Source organism: Pezoporus occidentalis, unplaced genomic scaffold (assembly GCF_034315485.1).
Source record: "Pezoporus occidentalis ecotype Australia unplaced genomic scaffold, CSIRO_AGI_Poc_V1 ctg81, whole genome shotgun sequence".
In the NCBI taxonomy this organism is placed as follows: Eukaryota; Metazoa; Chordata; class Aves; order Psittaciformes; family Psittacidae; genus Pezoporus; species Pezoporus occidentalis.
The window spans coordinates 5,679,455-5,702,257 of NW_026916170.1; the positions used below are offsets into that span (position 1 = coordinate 5,679,455).

Below are 22,803 nucleotides of genomic sequence, written 5' to 3' on the forward strand. Positions count from 1 at the left end.
TGGACAACCCATTCCAGTGCCTCACCACCCTTACAGTAAAGAGCTTCCTTCTTATAATCAATCTAAACTTCCCCTGTTTAAGTTTTAATTTATTACCCCTTGTCTTATTACTACAGTCCCTAATGAAAAGTCCCTATAGGCCCCCTTCAGATACTGGAAGGCTGCCATGAGGTCCCCACTCAGCCTTCTCTTCTTCAGGCTGAACAGCCCCAACTTTCTCATCCTATCCTCATACAGGAGGTGCTCCAGTCTGATGATCATCCTCGTGGCCCTCCTCTGGACTCGTTCCAGTAGTTCCATGTACTTTTTGTATTGAGGATGGTAATGAGCTGGTTAGTGGGACCTATAGAGTGCGTCAGGTGGGCCGTTGGTTTGAGAAGTCCATGGGACAGGACAAAAGGCTTGGTTTTCTGCACCATCCTGAGTAAGATGACCTTCTGCAAAACAGTAGTCAGGGTATGTAACTTGCGCTTCACCAAATGAAGCGTTGATCCCAGGTTCTGAGGCTAAGGGGTTGGGTTAATTTGGGTGTGTGATAGGTACATTTACATTAATGTGGCAACTCTGATACCTTTAGAATATAGAAACTGATTCAGTTAAATTAAGAAAAAAAACCCCATCTGTATGAATCTTGTGAGAGCTTTATTTGAATTCCATTTTCTTACCTTTAACCTGCCTTCTTTACCCTGTTTTCTTTCTTTGTGTTTATTAATATTCAGACCATCAATTCCTTTCTACGTACATTTTTACCTTTGCCATGTTCTATTATTCCCATTGTAAACTCTCTTTCAATTCTGCATTTCCTTATGTCGTGGTTTAAACCCAGTCAGGTAACTCGTTCACTCACTTCCCCCCCTTTTCTTGCCCCCCCCCGCTCTCGGAGGGACGGAGAGGAGAATCAAAAAGAATGCAACTCCCACGGGTTGAGATAAGAACAGCCTAGTAACTAAGGTATAACACAAATCACTACTGCCACCACCAATGACAACAATGATAAAGGAAATAACAAGGGAAGAGAATACATCATCTCACCACCAGCCAACCGATAACTCGCCCCCCCAGCCCGACCAAGCTCTGACCGATACCTCCTCCAACCCTGCAGTCTCCCAGCCCTTCCGGCTAACTCCCAGTTACATCCTGGGCATGACATGCTGTGGTATGGAATACCTCTTTGGTCAGTTTGGGTCAGGTGTCCTGTCTCTGCTTCCTCCTGGCTCCCCCTCCTCCCTGGCAGAGCATGAGCCTCACAGAGTCCTTGGCCAAACCAAAATATCCTTGTTATCAGCTCTGTTCCCGATCTGAAAGTCAAAACACTGCACTGCACCAGCTACCAAGAAGGGGAAAAATGACTGCTACTGCTGAACCCAGAACACCTTACATGCTTTACTGTACATGAAATATGATTCAATCACACTTACAATTAGAATTGGACCATGTTATTCCTCCTGAGCCTATGTTTCCTTTGATGTCAGATTTGGCATCTTTTCTAGGGACATTTTTATTTTTCATTTCAAAATCCCTTCTTTTAAAAGAGAATAATTTGATGGACTGCATATACTGATCTATTTGTTGCACCATTATCGTTAGTTCCATATTGCTTCTATTATCCACAAAAAAAATAAAATAAAATTTCCCTTACAGTTTAAGCAGATGAAAGTAGCGATTCAGAATACAGAGCCAGAAGAATCATTAAGAATGATAAGTGACTCAGGAACATTAAATAACTGATCAAGTAATATTCAAGAAAGAAGCATATGGAGGTACTGAGTAGTGTAACGAAGCATCCCTTTCTCAGTTGGTTTAGTCTGATGTTATGTTTAGTATTAGTAAGGCAATTTTCTCTAACAAAGGATTAATTTAATTTACCCATCTGTAATCTAGACAGACTGGCAGTCATAAAAATACACAAATTACTTTTCCCACCAAATTACATAGCTGGAAGTCCTAAAAAATCCAGAAGTTAGAAGAATACTCTTAAGGAAGAATTAGATAAACAGCTCTCTATTCAGAAAAAGCAGAGACCAAGATTGAAGGAAAAACCGCATATTGCTCTAGGCATCCTTTTTCTAATTTTAGGGTTTTGTTGTTTGGTTCAGTGAATTGGATCACTTTTAATGGTTCGCTTAGTTGTGACTACAATACGAAATACAGCACAGAGAGGATGTTGTAGAATGTTCTGCAGTCACATGAGCTTTAGCACAATTTTTGTGCTATCCAGTGAAAAAATAATAGCTAAAAATGAATGTATACGTGCAAATGTTCTGGGTATTGATCACTGCCATCCTCCAATTCTGTGATTTGTAGCTGCTTTACATGAAAGGAAGAGATCTGTTTCCATTGCTACAAAAATAAAATCCTGATTTGTTATTTGATAACAGTCATAGACTGAGTCAGTTAACTCTTCAAAGGTCAAAGAATAATGCAATTTGGTGCAATTCTTCCTAACTGGGAGGCAGAGATAATAACTGCATCTGGCATGTCTGTAGCTGAGCTGAATGAAGATTACTTTTCACCTGAGATAGGTGAGGAGCTTTTGGATCTACAAAGGAAATGGAAAGGTTTTCCTAAACCTGAGTTAATTCTCTGTTTGAAAAAGCAAACTAACAATGAAATAATTTCATAAAACTGCAATCCTAATAGAAAAGCTGTTGTTTTAGGAGCAGGCAGTCTGGCTATACTCAACTACATGCCATATTGGCTTCTTATGTCCAATGAATCTTAAATATAAATTGTCCCTTGTTAAGTATCAGCATTTTACTCTGCTTATAAGTTTAATGACGTTGCTTCAAAATACGACCAGTGGTTCTGCCCATCAGAATCATGGTTTTGTGGCTCCTCTTCAATCTTCCTCAGCTTTTATTCCTCGGTGATTGTTTTTATCCAAGCTCTCATTCACTGAAGAATTTACCACTCTGGAGTCCAAGCAGTCAAGTGGGTATTTAATGACATTAAAGAAATATTATCTGTTGATTTCACTAGGAAGGGACAGAGACTTCTATTGTAAATGAGACCTGAGACTGACATTGTCATCTAGCTACAGAGGCTGTCTGTATGTGTATTTGCCAGTATCTTAACTCAGCCACATATAACTCTCAATTTCCACTGAGCTCAGCTGAATGTGGGGGTGTTACTGTGTGATAAATGTCTTTCAATTACTTAGCAATAAGAAGCGGCTTCCTTATAGCAGGGGCATCAATCCTTATTTGTCACCTTCATAAAATGATCACCATGGCTCCACCAGTCTCTTGTTTACTTTCATTGGTCCATACACAAGAAATATCATAAATATTGGTATTATTTATTTTATTCCTGTCAATGTAAGCTTGCTTTTGTGCTTTGCTTTATTCAGGAGCCAAACCTAAAGGAATAATTGGTTGGACACTGAGACACTGTAGTAATCTGTGGGGAATCTCTGTGCATAGAGATACCTAGTTTTTTTTTCTGTGGGGCAGCAGGTTTATTTTTCCTTTTGACTGTAGAAAGCTTTTAAAAAGAGCTCTTTTTCAAGATAAGTTGCTTGAAGACAGAAGAAGGCAACATACACAAGCAGGACTGAAGGAAAGAGCAGAGATATGCACAATATTAGTGGCAAGAAGATGATGCTTAGGTTTGCAGGTTTCTTTCTGAGACAGCTCAAGCACAGATTGTGGGTTTTACTAGTCTGCCTGAGATCTGACAAAATCATACCACCTCTAGCAATGACATTGGGGTGGGGTTAGCTGTCTCTTGGTCAGCAACAGTACTGCAGAGAACATTTTTGTTGCCCATTTAAGTCAGACTCTTTTTATGAAATAGGCAGAGAGAGGCAACCAGGCTGGATAGTGACAAGAACCACAATTCCCTATTTCCACATAGTGCTGAGGATGTGGGTGAGCTGGTGACAGTGGTGGTGTCCCCTGACTTGTTCTTGCCCAGTGTTTTTCAGGATCAGGGCAATTGATTCCTAACATTAATTGGTAATTAATGATGAACAGAAGAATTTTCATTCCCACTCCCTCCTCTCTTTCTTTTATTCTTTCAAAAATCTGTTCCCCCAGGGGATCTCAAAATCAAACAGAAATAACTAGTCCTTTTGTCATTTGGTCCATCTGTGGGTCCAAACCTCACACACCCTGATGGAGAGCTGCTCAATCCTAGTTCCATTCTACCCTGTTCACAAGGAATGAAGTCAGCACAGTTCTTGGGGAGGGCCACAGGAACCTGCTATTGCCAAGTTATTCATAATTTCCCTTCTGTAACGTCTTGTTTCTGTAGCCATCTGAGTTAGACTAAAATCCTGGCCTAGATATGAGAGGCATTTCCATTTTATTGTCATCTTAGTGAATAGTGATACAACACACAGTTGACTACCATTTGCAAAAGTAGGCTTTTGACCCTGATTACAATTTCAGTTAGTGCTATTTCATTCCCACTAGAAGAGATCAGCCTGTTCCTGTATTATCAATGCATAACAAAAATCACCCTGTTTGCTCCCAATCTGAGTACCACCACCATTATCTATCAATCAAAAGCACAAGCCTTTGTTTTCTCAGCTGTAACCTGCCCTAAGCTATCGCTCTCTATTTTATGTGGTTGATTTGTGTCTGAAAAATATTGTCACACAATTTTCCAGGAAATCAAGGGCTTTTGAAGTGGAAATGGTACATTCTGTCTAAATTTCCTGTACAGAAAGAACGAATTATCAGAAATAGGAAACACAAGGCAGCTACACCATACGATTGCACAAAATGACACATGATGAATATGCCAATACTTTCTATGCCCTTGGAAAGTTAAGAACAACAGTCTTGGATTCACCAGTCTGATAACTGATTCCATATTTATGGGATTGAATTTTTTCAAAGGTGGAAATCTGCTGCTTGAGAAGAAAGATAATAAAATATGAATAGACACAGCTCATGCTAAAAAGAAATATATTATTGTTTCTCTAGATTGGCTTTCCTTTACCTGGAACACAAGTTTACTTTTTTGGTAATGTGTCACACAGAATGTAAAGAAATATCAGTCTCTGGTGCACAGTTACTGCTCTGTGCTCTCTTTATCACATCCTTCAGAATGTACCGTAACACAGTCCTGTGTCATCTGAATCTGGTGTTAGCCATGTGTTGTAGAAGTTCACAAAATGTTAGATAATGCCTGCAGATTCTTGTGAGGCAGCCCCACGCTGAAGTTAGGGAGCATCTTGCTTGTTCTCTTTAGTGGGAGTGTAACGGGCACAGGGGCAGCAGTCGGCACTCACAAACTGACACTGTATCTATCTGTGGCACCTTGGGGTGGTTGGCACAACAAAAATAGCTATTAGCTGCATTAGTAAACTCTGTTGCACACCTGTGATCATCTCTTCTGGCCTCTGCCCTGGGGCCTCTTTCAGACCATCTTTGTAAATACCTTAACTCCATTATCATCTTCAAAGACTTGAAGAAAACCTTCCTGCATCTTTGACAGAGAAACAAACCGTAAAGAGTTTCCATACTTTTCCTGGCTTGAATACAGTCAGCATTTAGTTCTGCGTCACCAGTGGTTTGGAGGTTTAGCATCGCCTGAGAGGGCAGAACCAGGGACAGAAATAGAGCAAAAATTTTTGGATTAATAGTTTATTCAATGGAAAGCAAACTGGAGCAACTTCTGAGTCCCTGCTGAGTGAGGTGGATACTTTCAGATGGAATCTGAATAATAGAGGGAGGGTGAGAGAGTTTGTTTCAGTATTTTTAAATTAAATATTTCTTGCTTGTTCCTCATTTTGTTTTGAAAATTGCCCACATTTCGTTTAACCATGAAAGACAAAGTAGAGATTTCTAAGAAAAAGAAAGAAAAAAAACCCAAACCAACAGAAAACCCCAAAACAAAAGAAAAAAAAAGTTAAAATATTTTGGTCAATTTTAAAAAATTGAGTTGTTTTATTAAAGTAACTGGAAAAAAGTGTGTTTCACATTCACCAAATATTGTCATTTTTTCATTCATCCATCAGTTTTGTCATAATCTCAGAACAGGTATTTTACTCTGAGGGTAGTAGCTCGGTCACTGAATGGGACATTTAGGACTTGATTTTAACCCCATTTCACCTCTGAAGGAAAAAAGGTCACCAGCCAGGCTGGTTGTTCTTCCAAGACATTTAGCAATGTAGTAAACTACCTGATGGATAACTACAACTTCCACAAGACTCATTCACTGATGAACCATCTCCTGTTAAAATCTGCCTCATACCATGAGCACTTAATTTCCAGTAACAGAATAGTAGCTCTAAGGAGGTTCCTTACTATGTGAGTGATGAGGCGGTGGCACAGGATGCCCAGAGAAGTTGTGGCTGCCCCATCCCTGGCAGTGTTCAAAGACAGGTTGGATGTGTTAATCAACCTGGTCTAGGGTGAGGCCTCCCTGCCCATGGCAGGGGGGTTGGAACTAGATGATCTTAAGGTCCTTTCCAACCCAAACCATTCTGTGATTCTATGTGATTCTACGACAGCTTAACCTTTTTCATTACAAAGTACATTATCAAAAGAAATGACATTAAAGTCTTGAAGAGGGAAACAAACATTTACCGCAGTCTGGAAGACAAAAGCTTTCATTCTTATTCCCTAATCTGCAGCAGCATCCCCCTTCAAGAGCAGGTCCCCAAACAGCTGGGAAAGACAGTTGCTTTATTTGTTCTCTCCTGAACACTTCAGGAGAAGTGAGGATGAATCTTCATGAAGACTAATCTTTACAAAGATTTCCTTATCAGGTGATCAAGCTTACTAATTTTAAGCTTGGTGGAATTTAAAACACTTTCTGCTTTATGCCATGCTGTCCACTAAGCTAAAAAGACTTCTCGACCTGAGCCACCAAGGTGTTGCACAATCACTGTGCATCTTTAAAATTCCATGGGATGAAGAACAATAAACTGGGAGCTGTTTCAACAATAGAATAGTATAAAATTACTGAGGTTTTAGGACTGAGTAAGAAATTTACCTTTTCTGATATTTATCGGGTTTAAAATTATGATGTTTCATGGATGTGAAACATTTGGATGAAAAAGATTGGGACTAAGAGTGAGACAAAAGAATATTCCTAGTAATAGCAGCTGACAGCATGTTCTTCATTCAGAAACCTCTCTCTCTGGAAATTGTGATGAAACAAGGACATTTGCTTTCAGCTTCACTTACATACAGCTGATATGCATGAAAGCGCTATCAATTTATTTATGAATTCAAGATTTAAAAAAAATCTATTAAGTTTTATGATAACAGAATACAGTATAATTGGATTTTAAAAAATCAAGTGAAATTTAATGCAACATCAATGCCTTGTACAAGAAGGCAGTTTTACATAACTTTGGTTTCTTTTTTGATTTAAAATGTCAGTTCTATTTCCACATTTCCAATCTGAAAAATCCTCTGAAACCCTTTCCCATAAGAGATTCCTTTAATGTATAGGATAAATGAATTGTAAATTGTAACATTTACCAGTAGTTGAAGATCTTTTTTAAAAAAAAATTACCTAGAATGCGATATTGTGCAAAAGCAGAGGTTTGGGGTTTCATAGCACAAGTCAAAGGTATTTTTTTATTAGATTCTATCAACCAAAATAAATTAATATAGGGGTTTTAGCATAGGCTGAGCACCTTGCATTGTCAGTTGAAGTTCTTTTCACAATGCAGAATTCTGGGAGAGAATGGATGTGTCTTAATTTTCCTTTTACACCTGAGTTAAAACAGTTGTCTGCTTTAGACAGAGTGTTAAAACAGTTGTCTGTTTTAGGCAGAGAGTTAAAAGAGTTGTCTAGAGTCTCATGAGTCTGGCACTGCAGCAGAAATAGAGCTCATATTTGGATTGATTCACAAATGTCAACAAATGATAGCTGCTCAGCCACAGGACCCATGACCATGTTTTCCCCTGGCTTCTCTGCACAAAAGCATGCTTCCTTCTGGTGGTGACACATCGTGATATGCTGAAAGGTGCCCAGAAGAGAGTCACAGTGCTAAAATCAAGAGCTGGAGAAGTGGAAGGTTTATTCTTTGCAAGACCCTCAGGAACAGAGTAATATTCGTTGGACTTTCATTTCCAGAAACTTCACTCAGGTCATTGATGCTTCACTCAGGTGCTGTATAGGGCATTATCTGGTCTTTCATTTATGTAGTGGGCATGGGCAAATAATAAATGAGGAAAATAATAGAGCGAAAGTTGTTGCTTTGTCATGTTTACTATGTCTTGCCTTAACATACTTGGCTCTTGGTGCAGGCAGCTCTCCTTCTGAAAAAGTTCCCTCATTAGCTGTCCCTAATTTACATCTACAGAGCATCTGCATAATTGATATAATTTATGGTTTTATTAGTAGGAGCCATTAAATCCCCTCCCCTCAAAATAACATCAGAGAGGAAGCTCTGCAACATGCAGTAAAGAATGGAGTTATTTAAAGAATAAAAGTGCAAAAAATCTTACTGTGCTTTTTAAACATGATAATGCTGCATGAGGCAGGGTTTCCAAATATCCACTTCTAAAAGTACCACAGAGTAAGTGGAGCCAGTGTGCTGTCAGGGTTACAGGCTTTTCAGAGGGGCTTTTACAAGGTCTTCCTTTGAAAAAATCCCCTGGTGCTAATTTTTCATTTTATGCTTGGTAGCATCATAATGACAACTCCAAATTTGTAGTGTTGCTGCAGACCTTGTGTTCTGTCCTGCAAGTGAAATTATGGGAAAGGTGGCAAATGCTCAGGTAACAGTCCCTGTTACGTATGCTCTTGTGGGGTAACTGCTGTTATTTTGCTCATTTCACTTAGGATTACGTCAAGATACTAACAGAGCTAACAGAGATGACTCAAAAGCTTTATCTAACCAACGCTGGCATATATCAAGCAGACATATATACCACAAATAACCATTCAAAACTCCAGTCTTGGTCAAAAATGAGAGACTGGTATTTTTAAGGTACAGTTTACTTGATGCTAATATAGATATCTACCTTCCACTTCAATGCATTTTGTTCCCAAAGTGTTTATTTCTTATAATTAGTTAAAACCCCGCATGTACAGAACATGTTTTAAGTTAGGTGAGATGAAATCTTCTCAAAGAAAATCAGGGTCTGTACTGTTCTACATGTACATGGTAGTAACTGTAGAACATGGTACCTAAGGAAGCTGGAGATACAGTATTGTTTGATGAGTCTTTATGAAAGCAAGTGATGTAAGCTTTTAGTTGAGCAAAACATACAAGGTTTTTCACACAATGCTATGACCTGGTCGGTAACACTCTTTTTGAGTTTGGTGGAAAGATTTCCCAGAGCAATGGACGTGCCTATCATATCATGAAGTACTCAGTTTTTCAGACCCCAGCCCCTATAAGCATGTCACTCAGCAATATTTTAAATTGAAAACTGGATGTGAAAGGTTCTTTGTACAGTGCAAAGGAGAAATAAGAACCTAGGAATGAGATGCACACTAGAGCCTGCAGAGCAGAGAGTTTCCTATTAAGGTGAGAAATGGCTGAGGAGCTCCTAGAAAAAGGCATTTCATTGACATGTGAGACACCACTGTAAGAAACTACAGCGTCTGGTAAGGAAGTGGTTATAACACTCACTTGGAATGTGCAGATCAAATTCACATCCTTTATGTGCTCATCTCGCTGAAGAAACTGGTCAAGTACCATGAAATAATCTGTGGTAGGTCTTTCTCAATCCCTGCATGTGTTTGAGACACAGAGGCAGAGAAGGACTTTGTATTCCTCTGCTTAAGATTTGCATCTAATAAGGGGAGATTCTGTTCCCAGCCCCCAAGCTAATGTATTTTTAAGTGTTTTCATACAAAGCAGAACAGTTTCAGCAGAGGTGGCTGGGAGAGGTCTATTTCAGAGCAGTTTGTGATCTGCTAGATGTGACCATTTTCTAGTTGAAGGAAAACACAGATAGAAGTCAGCTAAAACAGACAGAGACCCTAAAATCCACCAAAACTTCACACTGTGTGTGCTTTAGTTACCAAAATGTTGGTCTAAGATCTAGGCAGTCACTTTTGGACTTTTTTGGAACTATGTACTAGATGAGGCCTTCCTAGACTTGATGTAATAGATCTATGTCATTTTCCATGCATAAGTCTGGCTTAAGAAAATTACATGAGGTTTTTAGGCTTTTAGCAGTATAATTCAGTACATGCTGAGGATACATAGGTAAAATTACATAAAGTGATTTGCAAACAAAGGCGTCAGCTTTCACTCATTGCAGGACTTCTTTTATCTATTTATTTTTCATGCGTTGTTGGAAGCAATTGCTTTCTGTTTCCTCATTTAAAGCTGTGCCATGGTGTGGCAATGGCTAAACAACAAAACAAGCTACGTATCTGCCAAGTATATTGTGATCCTCTGATTCCAGCTGAGAAGGTGACCTGGTTTAGTGTGAGGTGTCACTGCCCACGGCAGGAGGGTTGGAACTAGATGATCTTAAGGTCCTTTCCAACCCTAACTGTTCTATGATTCTAAGGCTGGTGTTAAAATAATCCAGCTGTCTCAGCAATTGTGTGGATGTCACTTATAGCAGCACAGTTTAAGTGGCAGGAAGGCTAACTCAAGGCTTCCTTTATTATTTTGCCTTCCCTGCTTTAAGCCCACTAGGACAGGATTTGCACAATCAGAAATGCTGATTCTTGTGGCTTCAACTCCCTGCATTGTGCTGTCTGTAGCAGCACACTCCAGCTGTTTATGCATGTCTAATACATCTCCTAAGGGTATTTGTGAAGGAAAACCAGCTGCCCCTTCAAGGAAGGTAACAAACATTCTAAACTCAGGTGCATTTTACACAAATTACAGTGACTTGATTCGTACTGTGCCTCAGCCTGTGGCACAGAGTGCCTGTGACATTGTTGATTTTTTTACTGGGTTTCACAGCTGCTAAATAAAGATGTAACTTCTAATTTATTTTTTTTTATGAGTGGGAGAGAGAAATGCATACCTGCTGTGTATCTAATTGAAAGTCACAGATTCATAGTGTTACCTTAGCCTGCTAAATCCTCCTTTTCCATGCCTAAGCATGTTGTATTGTGGGTATTGCAGAGTGGAGCTGCACTATAGTATCAGCTACTGAAATGTATGTACCTGTGATGCAGGTTGAATAGCGGTACTTGGCTCCTATAAAATGTCCTGCTCAATGTTCAGGATCTGCAGGATGGATCTCTGTATCTTTTCTGCCCTGCTTTAAATGCCAGTTGCTTTGCTTATATTGTTTGCTGGAGCATACAGATCAGTATATTCTGTTGTTGTTAACAAAAATTCCTCTACAGACATTGAAAAGTGATGTTATTCAAGCACATGGTAAATAGGAGCAAAATCTACTGAAATAGGTGTGCTTCCCTTCATCATGAAATGGTAGCTACAACTGTAAGAGCAAGGTCATTTTGAATAGTGTGTGCAAAGGATAGAGGTGAAGTTTTCCAAGGCTGAGACTGGATATCCTAAACATTAGCATGTTAGATGCACAGCACATCCTTTCCTGCTTTCTTTTCAGACCACTGTATGTTTTGACTGCATTGAAATGTTTGGCTTGCAGGGAATTATTCAGATGTTATATACTTTTTATTATAAATTTTCAGGGTTTTGGTATTACCTGTTTTGCTTATCTTGATTCAGTTGTATGGTGAGACCATTTGAGGTCACCTTGGGTATCTGAGGCATCTCCAAAGGACTGGTTTGTTAGTATGATGCTGCAGATTTGTGCTTTGCTGGATTAGCTAATGGAGGCTACATACCTAATGTGGCAGTATGTGGTGCTTTTATTTAGATGATTGAGTAAAGCCCCATGTGTCTATGCTTAGTAGTTCTATGTTCCCCTTTACAGACACGAAGAAGCACTTTTTGGGTGTTATTCATCTCATCCTAGAGAAAATATCTAAAACAATTCACATGCATTGCATCCTAGAAATAACTATTCTTCTTCATTCCTTGATTTATTTATATCAAAGTAGTTTAGGCGACTGGCTCATATGTATGTTGAAGACATTAAAAGTCAGATGATTTTAATTCCACCCTGGATGCAATATCTGATATCGAAAGAGGCAACCTGCTGTTGCCTAATCATAAGGTCGCTGCTTAAAACCTGCAAGACTACAAAGAAAGGCAGAGACCTAACACAGCTATGGAAGACAATTTACCTTTGATATACATAGCGCGTAGCTCATTAATTGGCTATTGTTTGGCCTAGTGCAGGTAATACAATAAAAATCTTGTGACATTGCAGTGCTGTAATATATCTGTTTTTATTGTGGACCTGTCAATTCAAGCCAGAATAGGCTTTTACTAGAACAGGGGCATCTGCTGTTTGGGTGTTTTTAGTAGATAATATCTGTGAGTTATATTTTTCTTATAGAATATTTGGATATAGATCAAGAAGCTAGATTTAACTATTTAATTGGTAAAGTCACATCAACCCATAGAATACAGTACCCTGAATTTTGTATGAGGTTATGGATACCAAACATACATAATTAAACAATATGGTAATTGGTTCATAGAAGATGAAGAAGGTGATAACTATAAATTTTCTATAGTTGTTTTTTAAAGGTATTTTATCACACCTTTTATTTGTTTTCTTTCTGATAAGCTGTGGGCACTCATAAACTATAAGAGCACTCTTACTTTGTTAGATTAATCCTAATTCTTTTTCTAAAGGCAGTAGCTAATAATTTATGTATTCTTTGTGAAAACACATTTTCATTAATAGTTGGATTATTTATCTGTAATAAGCAAATAAACTAACAAACCAAGACAAAAAACAAGAACATCTTCACCTCATTGAAAAATGGGAACTCATGCTGTGCAGAAATGTGTTTATTTTTTCACATCAATAACTTCAGCTTATGAAGAAGTTTGAAATGTAACATGCTGTGTCCTATTTTTTCCTAGGTCTCCTATGTAAAAGCTATCGATATCTGGATGGCCGTGTGCCTTCTCTTTGTCTTTGCTGCATTACTGGAATATGCAGCAGTCAACTTTGTTTCACGGCAGCACAAAGAGTTTCTGAGGCTTCGAAGAAGGCAAAGAAGACAAAACAAGGTACAGCTGCTCTTTACTTGGGGGGACGGCATCTGCCTTAATAGCACACTGATGTGCAGTTGATTTCTCACCTCAGTCCTGCCTTTCAGGACAGCCTCATTCTAAAATTTGCTTTCGAGTGCTTTACTCCCTGGTGAAGATCTGATAACTGGCTTCAGGGTTTATTTACAGTTTATGAAGTTATTCATAAATGTCAATGGACTAGTCACTGAGCCCAAGAATTTTATTCTCTTTTTGCAACTGCTGAGGCAGCCATACCTCTACAAATATTGTGCTACTCTGTGGCACCCACCAGTGGATAAGGAACTGTTGGAAGCAGTGACATAGATAGAGTACTGATATTATCTCCTTGACATCATACAGATGTGCTGACAACAACACATGCCCAAGACCTGTCTTTTCTAGTGCTATGCTAGCTAGTCATACTAAAATGGGAGATTCCTTAAGCAGCCCATCGCAGTGATCGGCAGTTCTGCCCTCACTTTTAAACCAACAGCAACTGCTGTCTTTTCCAGCTGAAACCAGGAAATGTGGGCACTTTAACAAAAAAAATAAAAAAAAGAAAAAAAGGAGAAAGATTAGGAGAATTTCCTCTCTAGATTCTACTATTTCACAGTTTGTTACTGATACAAACTTCAATTTTTTTAAAAAAAGACTATTTGTGAATATCGCTGTCATATCGTTTTATACCAGGGACTGAAATGTAGAAAGGAGGCTTGGTTTTAACCTAGATGTCAGTCTTAAAATATTTTTAGTAAGTCTGTCCATGTTTCCTGGTTTTTTTTTAATTTATCTGTAAATGGAAAGACGAGAATAGATATTAAATTGAATTTTAGTCCAGTTATGATCATCCCCACAACTATAAAGATTTCATCCTTCCTGCATCTGTGTCACCGATTTTCAGTATCAGTAGAAACATTTAGGTTGACGCTGTACATATGCATTTTCTAGGTGAAGTAAATATTTGCTTGAGCTGTGCAAGTGCTTCAAGCCACAAATAATGGTTTCCTTTACAAGAGAGATGACAACAATGGCACAGGGCATTTGTGTTTTGACAGGTCTGTCTAATAAATATTCTGTACCTAATGTAATATTTGATGGATGCTCTGGGAAGCAATCCAGTCAGATGAATTGAGATTCCCATTAAGATTAGATTACAGGAGAGCAGAAATGCTTGCCCAACTACGGGCACACATGCCAGATGCACTGGCACTGAAAGCCTTTGCTTCCAAAACCAGCATGGCAGCAGCTGAAGCTGCTGTATGAGGCCTGCAATTTCAAGTTTGGATACAATGTCTTCTTTAGAGAGGAACTGGTGGGCAAGAAGCCACTATTGGTTAAGAATCAGTATCCAGTGGCATCATTCAAAAATGACAAGGTTTTGGTCCATGGAGGTGGTGGTTCATCTATGGTGGGAGTGATTATTCTGGTAACTATTAAAAGGAAGTTATTTAAAATCAAATCACCAGAAGATCTGTGTTTATCCTAGGGCAGCTGGTACATGGATTCTTTGCAAAATAGGTGAAGTCCTAACTAAATCAAGGAAACATTCTTCTGCAGTAAAAGACACCTATTTGCACAATCTTTTTTTCACATTTCCTATTAAACTGGTTCTACAAATTTCAAAATAATAATGCTATTAAGACCATCTTTTTGAGAGGTATTTTCTGCATCCCTTTACTTGAATTTGCCTTTCATTTCTCAGTTTATTTTTCTTTGAAAGCAATTCACATTGTTTTGCATGATGGTCTTCTCTAACAGAGCCGTTCTTCTCTTTGCTTGTTGTGTATGTGTGTTATCATGTTACCACTGCGCTATTCTCATTCTTGATGCTGCTATCTATGCTGACACTCTGGGGACAGGCACAGACTATGACTGTTGGGAATGAAAGCATTGAGTCCGTGCGGCGCATGAATGGCTTGCGGAGCAAAGAGTCACCAGTTTACGGGACAGTGAATCAGATCGGCAATTCAAGTTTGAGGGTAAAACTGTAGTGAGAAGAGAAAGCAAGAGACAGATTTAGTATCAACAACGATGTCATAAATCAGCAAAATGGCTGATTTTGATGGCATCAGTAGTAGTCTCTTGTGTTCTCTTTGCTAAATGTCCCCACAAAATACACAATACTGTCCCCAGCATGAACAGCAGTTCAGTGTTGTACATTCTTGTGGCCCACCCTTATGCTTGTTTTCTTCCATGTTTGACTTGTGCCACCCCCATTCCAAACCTCCCTGGGAAAATGCATGTATATTTGCTAACCTGATCCTGTATAAATATAAGGTGAATGGGGAAGACAGAAGCATAGGAAATGCCTTGTGACAGTAAATCCCACATTGTGTCATCTTTCAGATCAGTGCATTCCAACAGAATTTGGTATGCATAATGAAATGCATTTTTATTGGTATGGTATTTATTCCTGAACTGTCAACCATCAGTGTTTCTTCTTGTGACGTCCTGAGCCCTGTGTAGTGGAGTATGAATAGCTATGAATGAAAAGATGTATTTCATTGATTTCATTTTATTTTCTTGGAGAAGAGCCATGGGGCTGAAATCTTGTACACAGTGTAACGTGTAGAAGATCAGAAGCAATAAGATAGCAGATGATAGATCCAGATTATGAGTGAGATGTGGAGGTAATAAAATCAGTGATGGAGAGAGAAATGAGCTTAGTGTGCAGCTCACTGCTCTGTAGTAGTAACAGAGAAATGAAATGTATTCATTTAAATAAAATGGGACCAGGATTTAAATCTTTCCTAGAACAAAAAACATTGTCTGAGCAGCTTTTGAGCAGTAATGAGCCTCTTATTTTGATCAAACTCTGTAAAGTTATGTGATTATAAGATGCAGATGATTTCAGTGTATTTTGTGTAAGGGGAATTTTGAAAATCAAAGAAAAACCACAGTTCATGTTACACAGCAAAATTAGGATAGAGCAATAAATTGTTCTCTTTTGGAGCTACAATAGCAAGCAGTAGAAGAGAGCCTTCATTTCTGGGTATTTTCAATTGTAAAAATAATTGTATTTACACATATAGAAAACTGAACATGAAATTAAAAAATCAGGGTCTTTCTAGAAGATACGACAAATATGACTATGCTGCCACTGGAAATCTGATGCCATGCAACTACAAAACCAGTCCAAGTAAGCACTCAGTGTTACATGTCTTATCAGTCACAAAGTGCTAATAGTCCAGCTAAGGTTTGTGTGAGTTAAGACCTGGTTATCCTCTCTATAAGAAAGCTTGCAGAAACATCTCTTCAGCTTTTGAGCACTATGTATTACATATACAGAAGGAGTACTATGCAGAGGGGCCATGCCACTGAAATACTTTTGCTGCAGAGCCCTAAGAGCCGGAGCTGCATTCCATTGATTTCCCCTGAAGAGCTCCTACAACAGAAGTGATGTGCACCTGGGAGATGAACAGAGGAGACACACCAAGATAGAGGTTTCTGGAGCAACACTACCATAGCTTCAGCTCAGTACTTTTATGATCAGGAGAAGGATGTTTTTGTGCAGAGGAGAGCATAGCAGCATAACCTGTGGTGCCACAAGAAGCCTCCTAGGGAGCTTAATTTGCTGAGGTATTGCTCACTGAATCAAGGGTTTATGGCGAATGCAAATCTAAAAGTCATAGTCAAGAGGAAACAGAGTAAGAGAAGGGTGACTGAATATTTACACTGTATCATTCAATGCTAAGCTGGGGAGAGAAAACATCGGCACTAAATCATACCTGACCAGGTTTTCTGGTTTTAATAGATAGGTCTACAAAACAAGAAAAATACTGTTCTGTTTTGTAAGCCTGTATCTCTGCCACTGGTTTTGTTATTGCTTCTGCCAGGTCTTGTCCTTAGTGCTGCAGCCCTCAGAGCACTGCATGAAAGCACAAGGCACCTTTAAGAGACTATTAGGTCTCATAAGCCAAAGATCAGACTGGCTAAAGTCTCTCTATACAAATGTGCGTTCTGACATTGATGATCCAGAAATTATATTTACAGCTGAACCATTGACATGTCATTGCATTAGAAAAGATTGTGTTATCAGGACCTGCTGCCATCTTCCATACAGAATATATCTCTATATCCTCAGATAATTGGTGCAACCTTCCCCATGCAGTTTCTGTTAGAGAAAGCATTAATACTTGTCCTAAAGATTTGTGGAGTCTTCCTGCTCACAGTGAAATATATACCCGTCAGCAGCAACACTTCACTGTAAAGAAAAGTGTTGCCTATGTATTGCATATCATGCTACTACTTTTTGCATAGAGTATAGGCTGCAGAAGCCATGAGTCTGATGGTACTGAGGACATAGTACAGTTTTATTATATTAAAACCTAAATTTGCATAGTGCCAGATGACCAGAAAGATAATAGATTCTTTTTTAAATATGATCTGTAATAATCAAACAAGATTTGCTTATTTTCCAAAATGATGGTTTTCAGGGAAGCAGAACTCTGTTTACAGAGGTTCAGTCATCCCTTTTTAAAAACAATAATTATTATGTTATATGATCAGTAGTCACTACAGTACACTAGTATTCACACCATCACCTCAAAGGAGACTTCCTAAATTATTTCTGTGGTGGTGATGTGACAATTATACTGTGACCAAGAACAGGGGTTAAGTTTGGGAATGTTAGGGTTAAAAGCAATACTTTATGGCTTGAACAAAAAACTGTGCAGCTGGAGGCTGTGACAGACTTTAATCCCATGTGCAGGGAACACAGAGCAATACAAATAACAATGCTGCAGCCAATGGAGTTCACATGCATGCAGATTAGGAAAGGGAGGCACAAATGGTGTTTTCAGTTGAAAGAGCTGGGACTAAGTGATTACAGCAGCAGAGGATAACTCGACTGAGCAAAGATGGCAGCACCTTACTGAGTGCTTCAGAGAACTGCTGGTCTCTGGATGGAGCTGCCAATGGCAAGGTGGGTACCCCAAGTACCCAAACAAAGTCACTGCGACTGTCAAGATAATACAGTACTTCCATATTTAAAAAGGAGAAAAGGTATGCAGTAACACCAGTTTTCGAAGGCCATCTCTGCTGTTTTAATAGGATTGAAATCCCTCCGTCAGACCCTCTGAACAATTTTCTAAGATTTTCTAGATTTGACTATTGAAAAAAAACTCAGTGCCTTCAGCCTGACTTTGCCTTTAAAACACTTGGTACTACTGTCCCTGGCAGAAATTCTTGCCCACCAGCATCCATGTGCACTCGGCGGGATGATGTGCTTGCGTTATGTAAGGTGCTGCATCTTGTGAATAATGGAAGTGCTCAAGGAAAGCCCTTTTTGCTGAGCTATTTTTGGTACTCGCTAAGCGAGCTCAAGCACACAAGCTTCATTGTGAAAAATAGGAATCCAAGTCTGAATGGCTTTCTCTCTCTCTCACACACATATCTTGCTTACTTAATGGATTAAAGAGCACGTAGCTTCTGCTGTAGATAAACACCCTCAAGATATTGTGGTTACTTTTATTTCTCCAGGGCAGTTGCATTAGCACTTTAATGTAACAGTGCAGAAAAAATCCAGCAGAAGATAAATACACCAAAATGATCATTTAGCTTGAAGTTATAGTTCTGCATATGACTGCAGAGAACCAGTTAAATAAAATACACAGTACATTTCAACATGTTGCCATGTCACCCTGTGACTTCATCTGAATGTCCTTGTTTGTCTTTTCATTTTGAGCATGAATAGGCTAGTTAACATCAGTCAAAGTATCTTTATTGTTTATTAAATGGACTTACTTCAGTGAGTTTAAGCATTTAAACAAAAGCGTCACTTTAAACTAGAAAAACATCTTGATATAAATCGTTAGTCTAGCTCTGGGCACAAGTTTAAAGCAAGGCAGAAGACCCCAGAGAGAGAGTAACCTGTAGAAAAAGAAGCAGTTCAGCCATGGGGGTGGTATCCAAACAGTGGATCAAAAGTCTAGTGAGAGCAGTATGTTCAGATGGGCAGAATTTCCAGTAAAAACCAGAGACAAAGAAACTGGAGAGAGAAATTAGTTTTTATAATGGCCTTTTACAAATGTAATTTAAAGCTGAATGGAAGATTTTCCTTCCCTTATTGGAGGAGGGAAGGTAAAAAAATCAAAAAAGTGTCTGTGTTTCCTGTGTTTTACAACTTCAGACACAATAAGATGATGAACTGTATGGAGTAGATATTTTACCCCAAACCAAGAAACAGTAGAGAAAAGGGATAATCACATTTCAAGCAGAGAATTCTGAAAACCAAATAAAAATTTGGGTATAGTAAACATTCTGTAATCAAGGGCAGCGTTTGGTTTATGTAACATGTAATATTGATTCCTGAGAAAGACCTCTGAGTATCAACTCCCAAATATCTTAGCATTAATTGAAGCCAAGAAGAGTACAACTGCAAAAGCTGAAGTAATGGAATCTAGGAGAACAAAATCAGGAGAACAAACTACAATCTCAGGAAAAACGAAAAACAAACAAACCAAAACACAAATAAACATGCACACAAAACAAAACCACAAACAAAACAAAACAAAGCAACTACCAACGAACCAGCACAAAAACACCAAGAAAAAAAAAATAAGCACAATTCAAAAAAGCATCGTCCAGAAGTGGCAGAAACCAGAGGAGAACTGTTGGGGAGTTGGTAAGACTTCAGAATGGTTCAAATGGTGCAGCACAGAGTACTCTGTGGGAGCAGGGAATACATAATCTAACCGTAGGGACCAGGTACAACACCAAAGCACCAAACAGGACATGATGCAGGATAATGACTCACGTTGGCCAGCTTGCAAATACTTTAGCAAATTATTCCTTAATGTTAAATAAGATATGAACAGTATATATGCATTGTAAAGGGCTACAGAACAGTAACATTATTAAACATTAATGCCTGTAATTTTGAGCAGGGATTTTGGACTAGATAACCTCCAGTGGCCTCATCCATCCTCGACCATTCTGTCATTCTATGATTCTGTAACATTACAGTAACTCAGATCTTAGATATGAAGTGACTGTATGCTACGTCATCTGGGACAAGGACTGGCAAGGCCAGAGGGAGAACTTGAGATAGGGTTTTTTCATTTGTTCTGTAGAGTTACTTTGCTTTAGAAACTCTGAGTACTCTCTTGTACCTACCCAGCACACAGTGGCTGAAAGGATCAGCTCTGAACTGACAAACCTTGGGGACAGAAGTTTTCACTTAAGTGAGTTTGTCCTGGTGGTAGCCTATGAACAGCAGGAGACACACCAGAATTGAGCTCCGCTGTTTTCCAGCTCATGAAAGGTACTCTCCAGCTGGGTGCAAATGTATCATTTTTTATTATACCTAGGGGAGAGTGCAAGCTGAAAATAGGGGAGAGGAAGGTAGAAAGACACCGGAAATGGTGATTTTATTTTTGATGCTTTAAAGCAACAAGAAAAGTTTTTCAAGAAGCATCTCCCACAGGCACAAGTATTTGTTTTCCAGATTATTTTAGAAAACAGTGGTTCTTTAGCTGGATGTGTTCTTGGCCCACCTCATTTAATGAAAAAAAAAAAAGCCCAATGAAAGTGCTGTCAAATATGTGTTGCATGCTAAAAAGATGAAGAAAGGGGGCTTCAGGAGTATGTTTAACCTAAACCACCCCTAACCAAGAGTCCAGAAAGAGATTGAAAAGCCATTGCAGTCCCAACATTTAGGCTTAGGCTGCACAAGGGATCAAAGAAACAACTTTGCCCAAAGTTGGTTCCTTTGTTTTTCTTCTCTGTATGTAGCTTACCTTTCTCTGCCCAGAGTCAGGACCCAGTAAGGCTCCAATCTCAGAGATCAGGTCCTCTTTCCAATGGGAAGGTGAGGAAATCTGGGGGAAGAGTTTCTGATCCCAGGTTGACAGGGATCCAGCAGGATGCTTCATATCAGTTCAGACTGCTGTCCCAAGACTCATTTTCAACAGCAGAGTATTTCAGTGTGAATAAATATAAATTAATATTTCTGCAAGAAAATGAAAGGGTCAGACAGTTAGAGACAAACATATGCAGGCAGAGAATACCAGCACTGCTGTATCTGCGTATTTCTAGCCTGACTGGCAACTGTTCTCACCCTGCACATCTCAAGAGCATAGTACACCAGTTGTATCAAATTACATAGTAAATTGATGAGATGGGCAAGTATTCAGTAGGATCCATGAAATGCATATTTACATCTGACCCAATTAATCACATTCTCCACAGGGGATAGAAGCTGCTATTTGAATGTAATTAATTGTGAAGCATTCTGTAATGATGTTGTCCAAATGACATTGTGCAAAACCAAATTGTATTAACTAGCCTGTTGAAACCTCATGCTGTTTCAAGGTCTGAAAAACTTTACAGGTTTCAGCAAAATCCAGGTTTTGTGGTACTTTTTCAAAAGTGGTGTTTAAGTCACTTGTCTCTCTATCTTTTTTCTAATGGAAAGCCACATAATTTAGTCATTCCTGTTCAAGTTGTCAGCCCTTGCTTATGGCAAAGTGATCAGTTGGAGCCTGATTCTAACACATTTAGTTTGACTTCATGATCAGATGTTTATTTCACTTGATCCGCTGCTAGAGCAAGATGTTATTTACTGTAAATATGAATATCTGTACTTAAGTATTTCTTCTGCAGCCTGATTTTTCTTCTTTTTCTTTTCTTTTCTTTTCTTTTCTTTTCTTTTCTTTTCTTTTCTTTTCTTTTCTTTTCTTTTCTTTTCTTTTCTTTTCTTTTCTTTTCTTTTCTTTTCTTTTCTTTTCTTTTCTTTTTTCTTTTCCTTTTCATTGTAGTAACACTGATCTCTCTTGCACAAAAGAAGCAATTAGACATCTAGGAGTAGATGGATAGGTGGGAAAGGAGATTTTCTTTGCTACATGAGGGGTGGACTAGAGGTAGTTACACTGGAAGGAATAAACACCTTGAAATTCCACATATTCTGAGTGCTTGTTTCTCAGAGTCTTCACAGAGACCCATTTCAGATGAGGGGCATCTCAAAACTCTGTGCCAAGCCCCACCACAGGTCACTAAAAATTGACACAACTTCCACTCCCTGGGACTGGTTTCTCCCCATGGTGTTTTAGAGCTGGCACAGCCCTGACTCTTCCCACACAACACTTCTTGACTACAGCAGGATCAATGTCAAGAAGAACTTACCATTGGAAAGTGCAGTTTTCCAGCAGCTGATTGAATGTATCTGGCATACTGAGTGTGCCAGAGTGTCTTTAGGTCCTGGAAAAACAGACCGGAAAGGTCAAAAAAGGCTGCTGTGGTTGCCAAAACGTGAAGTGATGAAGCCCAGAATTCTACCCAGTGAATTTCTGCATCAAGTCTGTAACTTCTCTCTTTGAAGAGCATAGCTCTTCAAATCATTTAGTTTCTAACTTGTGTTTATAATTTCTCATGCAAATACTGCGTGTGCATTGGTACACACACATTTATAATCAAATTGTGTAAATGCAAGTTATTTTACCAAGGTGCCAAGGTTTTAATTTCTCTGTGATATCATGACAAGACTCTAGAAGACATGGCACCTTTGTTTTCATGTCGCACCTCACTCTCATAAAGCTGCTCTCTATGCAGTTTTCTAAGAGAACTCTTTCTGCTAGTCATGTGGAAGTGCTCTGCCTGTAACTGACTCATCCATTTTTCTTTTAAGGCTTCCACAGCCTATTGGTATAGAGACTTGCCTTTAGGTGCTCTGTAATCTTCATCTGTCATAAAAGTAACCAATGAAAAATGGAGATCACAAGCTCCCGTCATTAGAGATTACCTGAGTTGCACAAATGTGAGATCTTACATGGCTTTCTAGGAAAGCAAGTTGTGCG

The 22,803-nt window shown here is 38.9% G+C and overlaps 1 protein-coding gene across 4 annotated transcripts in view; it reads left to right on the top strand.

Moving 5' to 3' along the window:
• The window catches only part of GLRA2 (glycine receptor alpha 2), a 125,764-nt gene that overhangs the window by 85,049 nt on the left and 17,912 nt on the right, over positions 1-22,803 (top strand). For all 4 annotated transcript variants that reach the window (XM_062603623.1, XM_062603624.1, XM_062603625.1 and 1 more), the window contains one exon: positions 12,857-13,006. In XM_062603623.1, the coding sequence (XP_062459607.1) occupies positions 12,857-13,006 (150 nt within the window). The remainder of the gene's footprint in view (positions 1-12,856; positions 13,007-22,803) is intronic.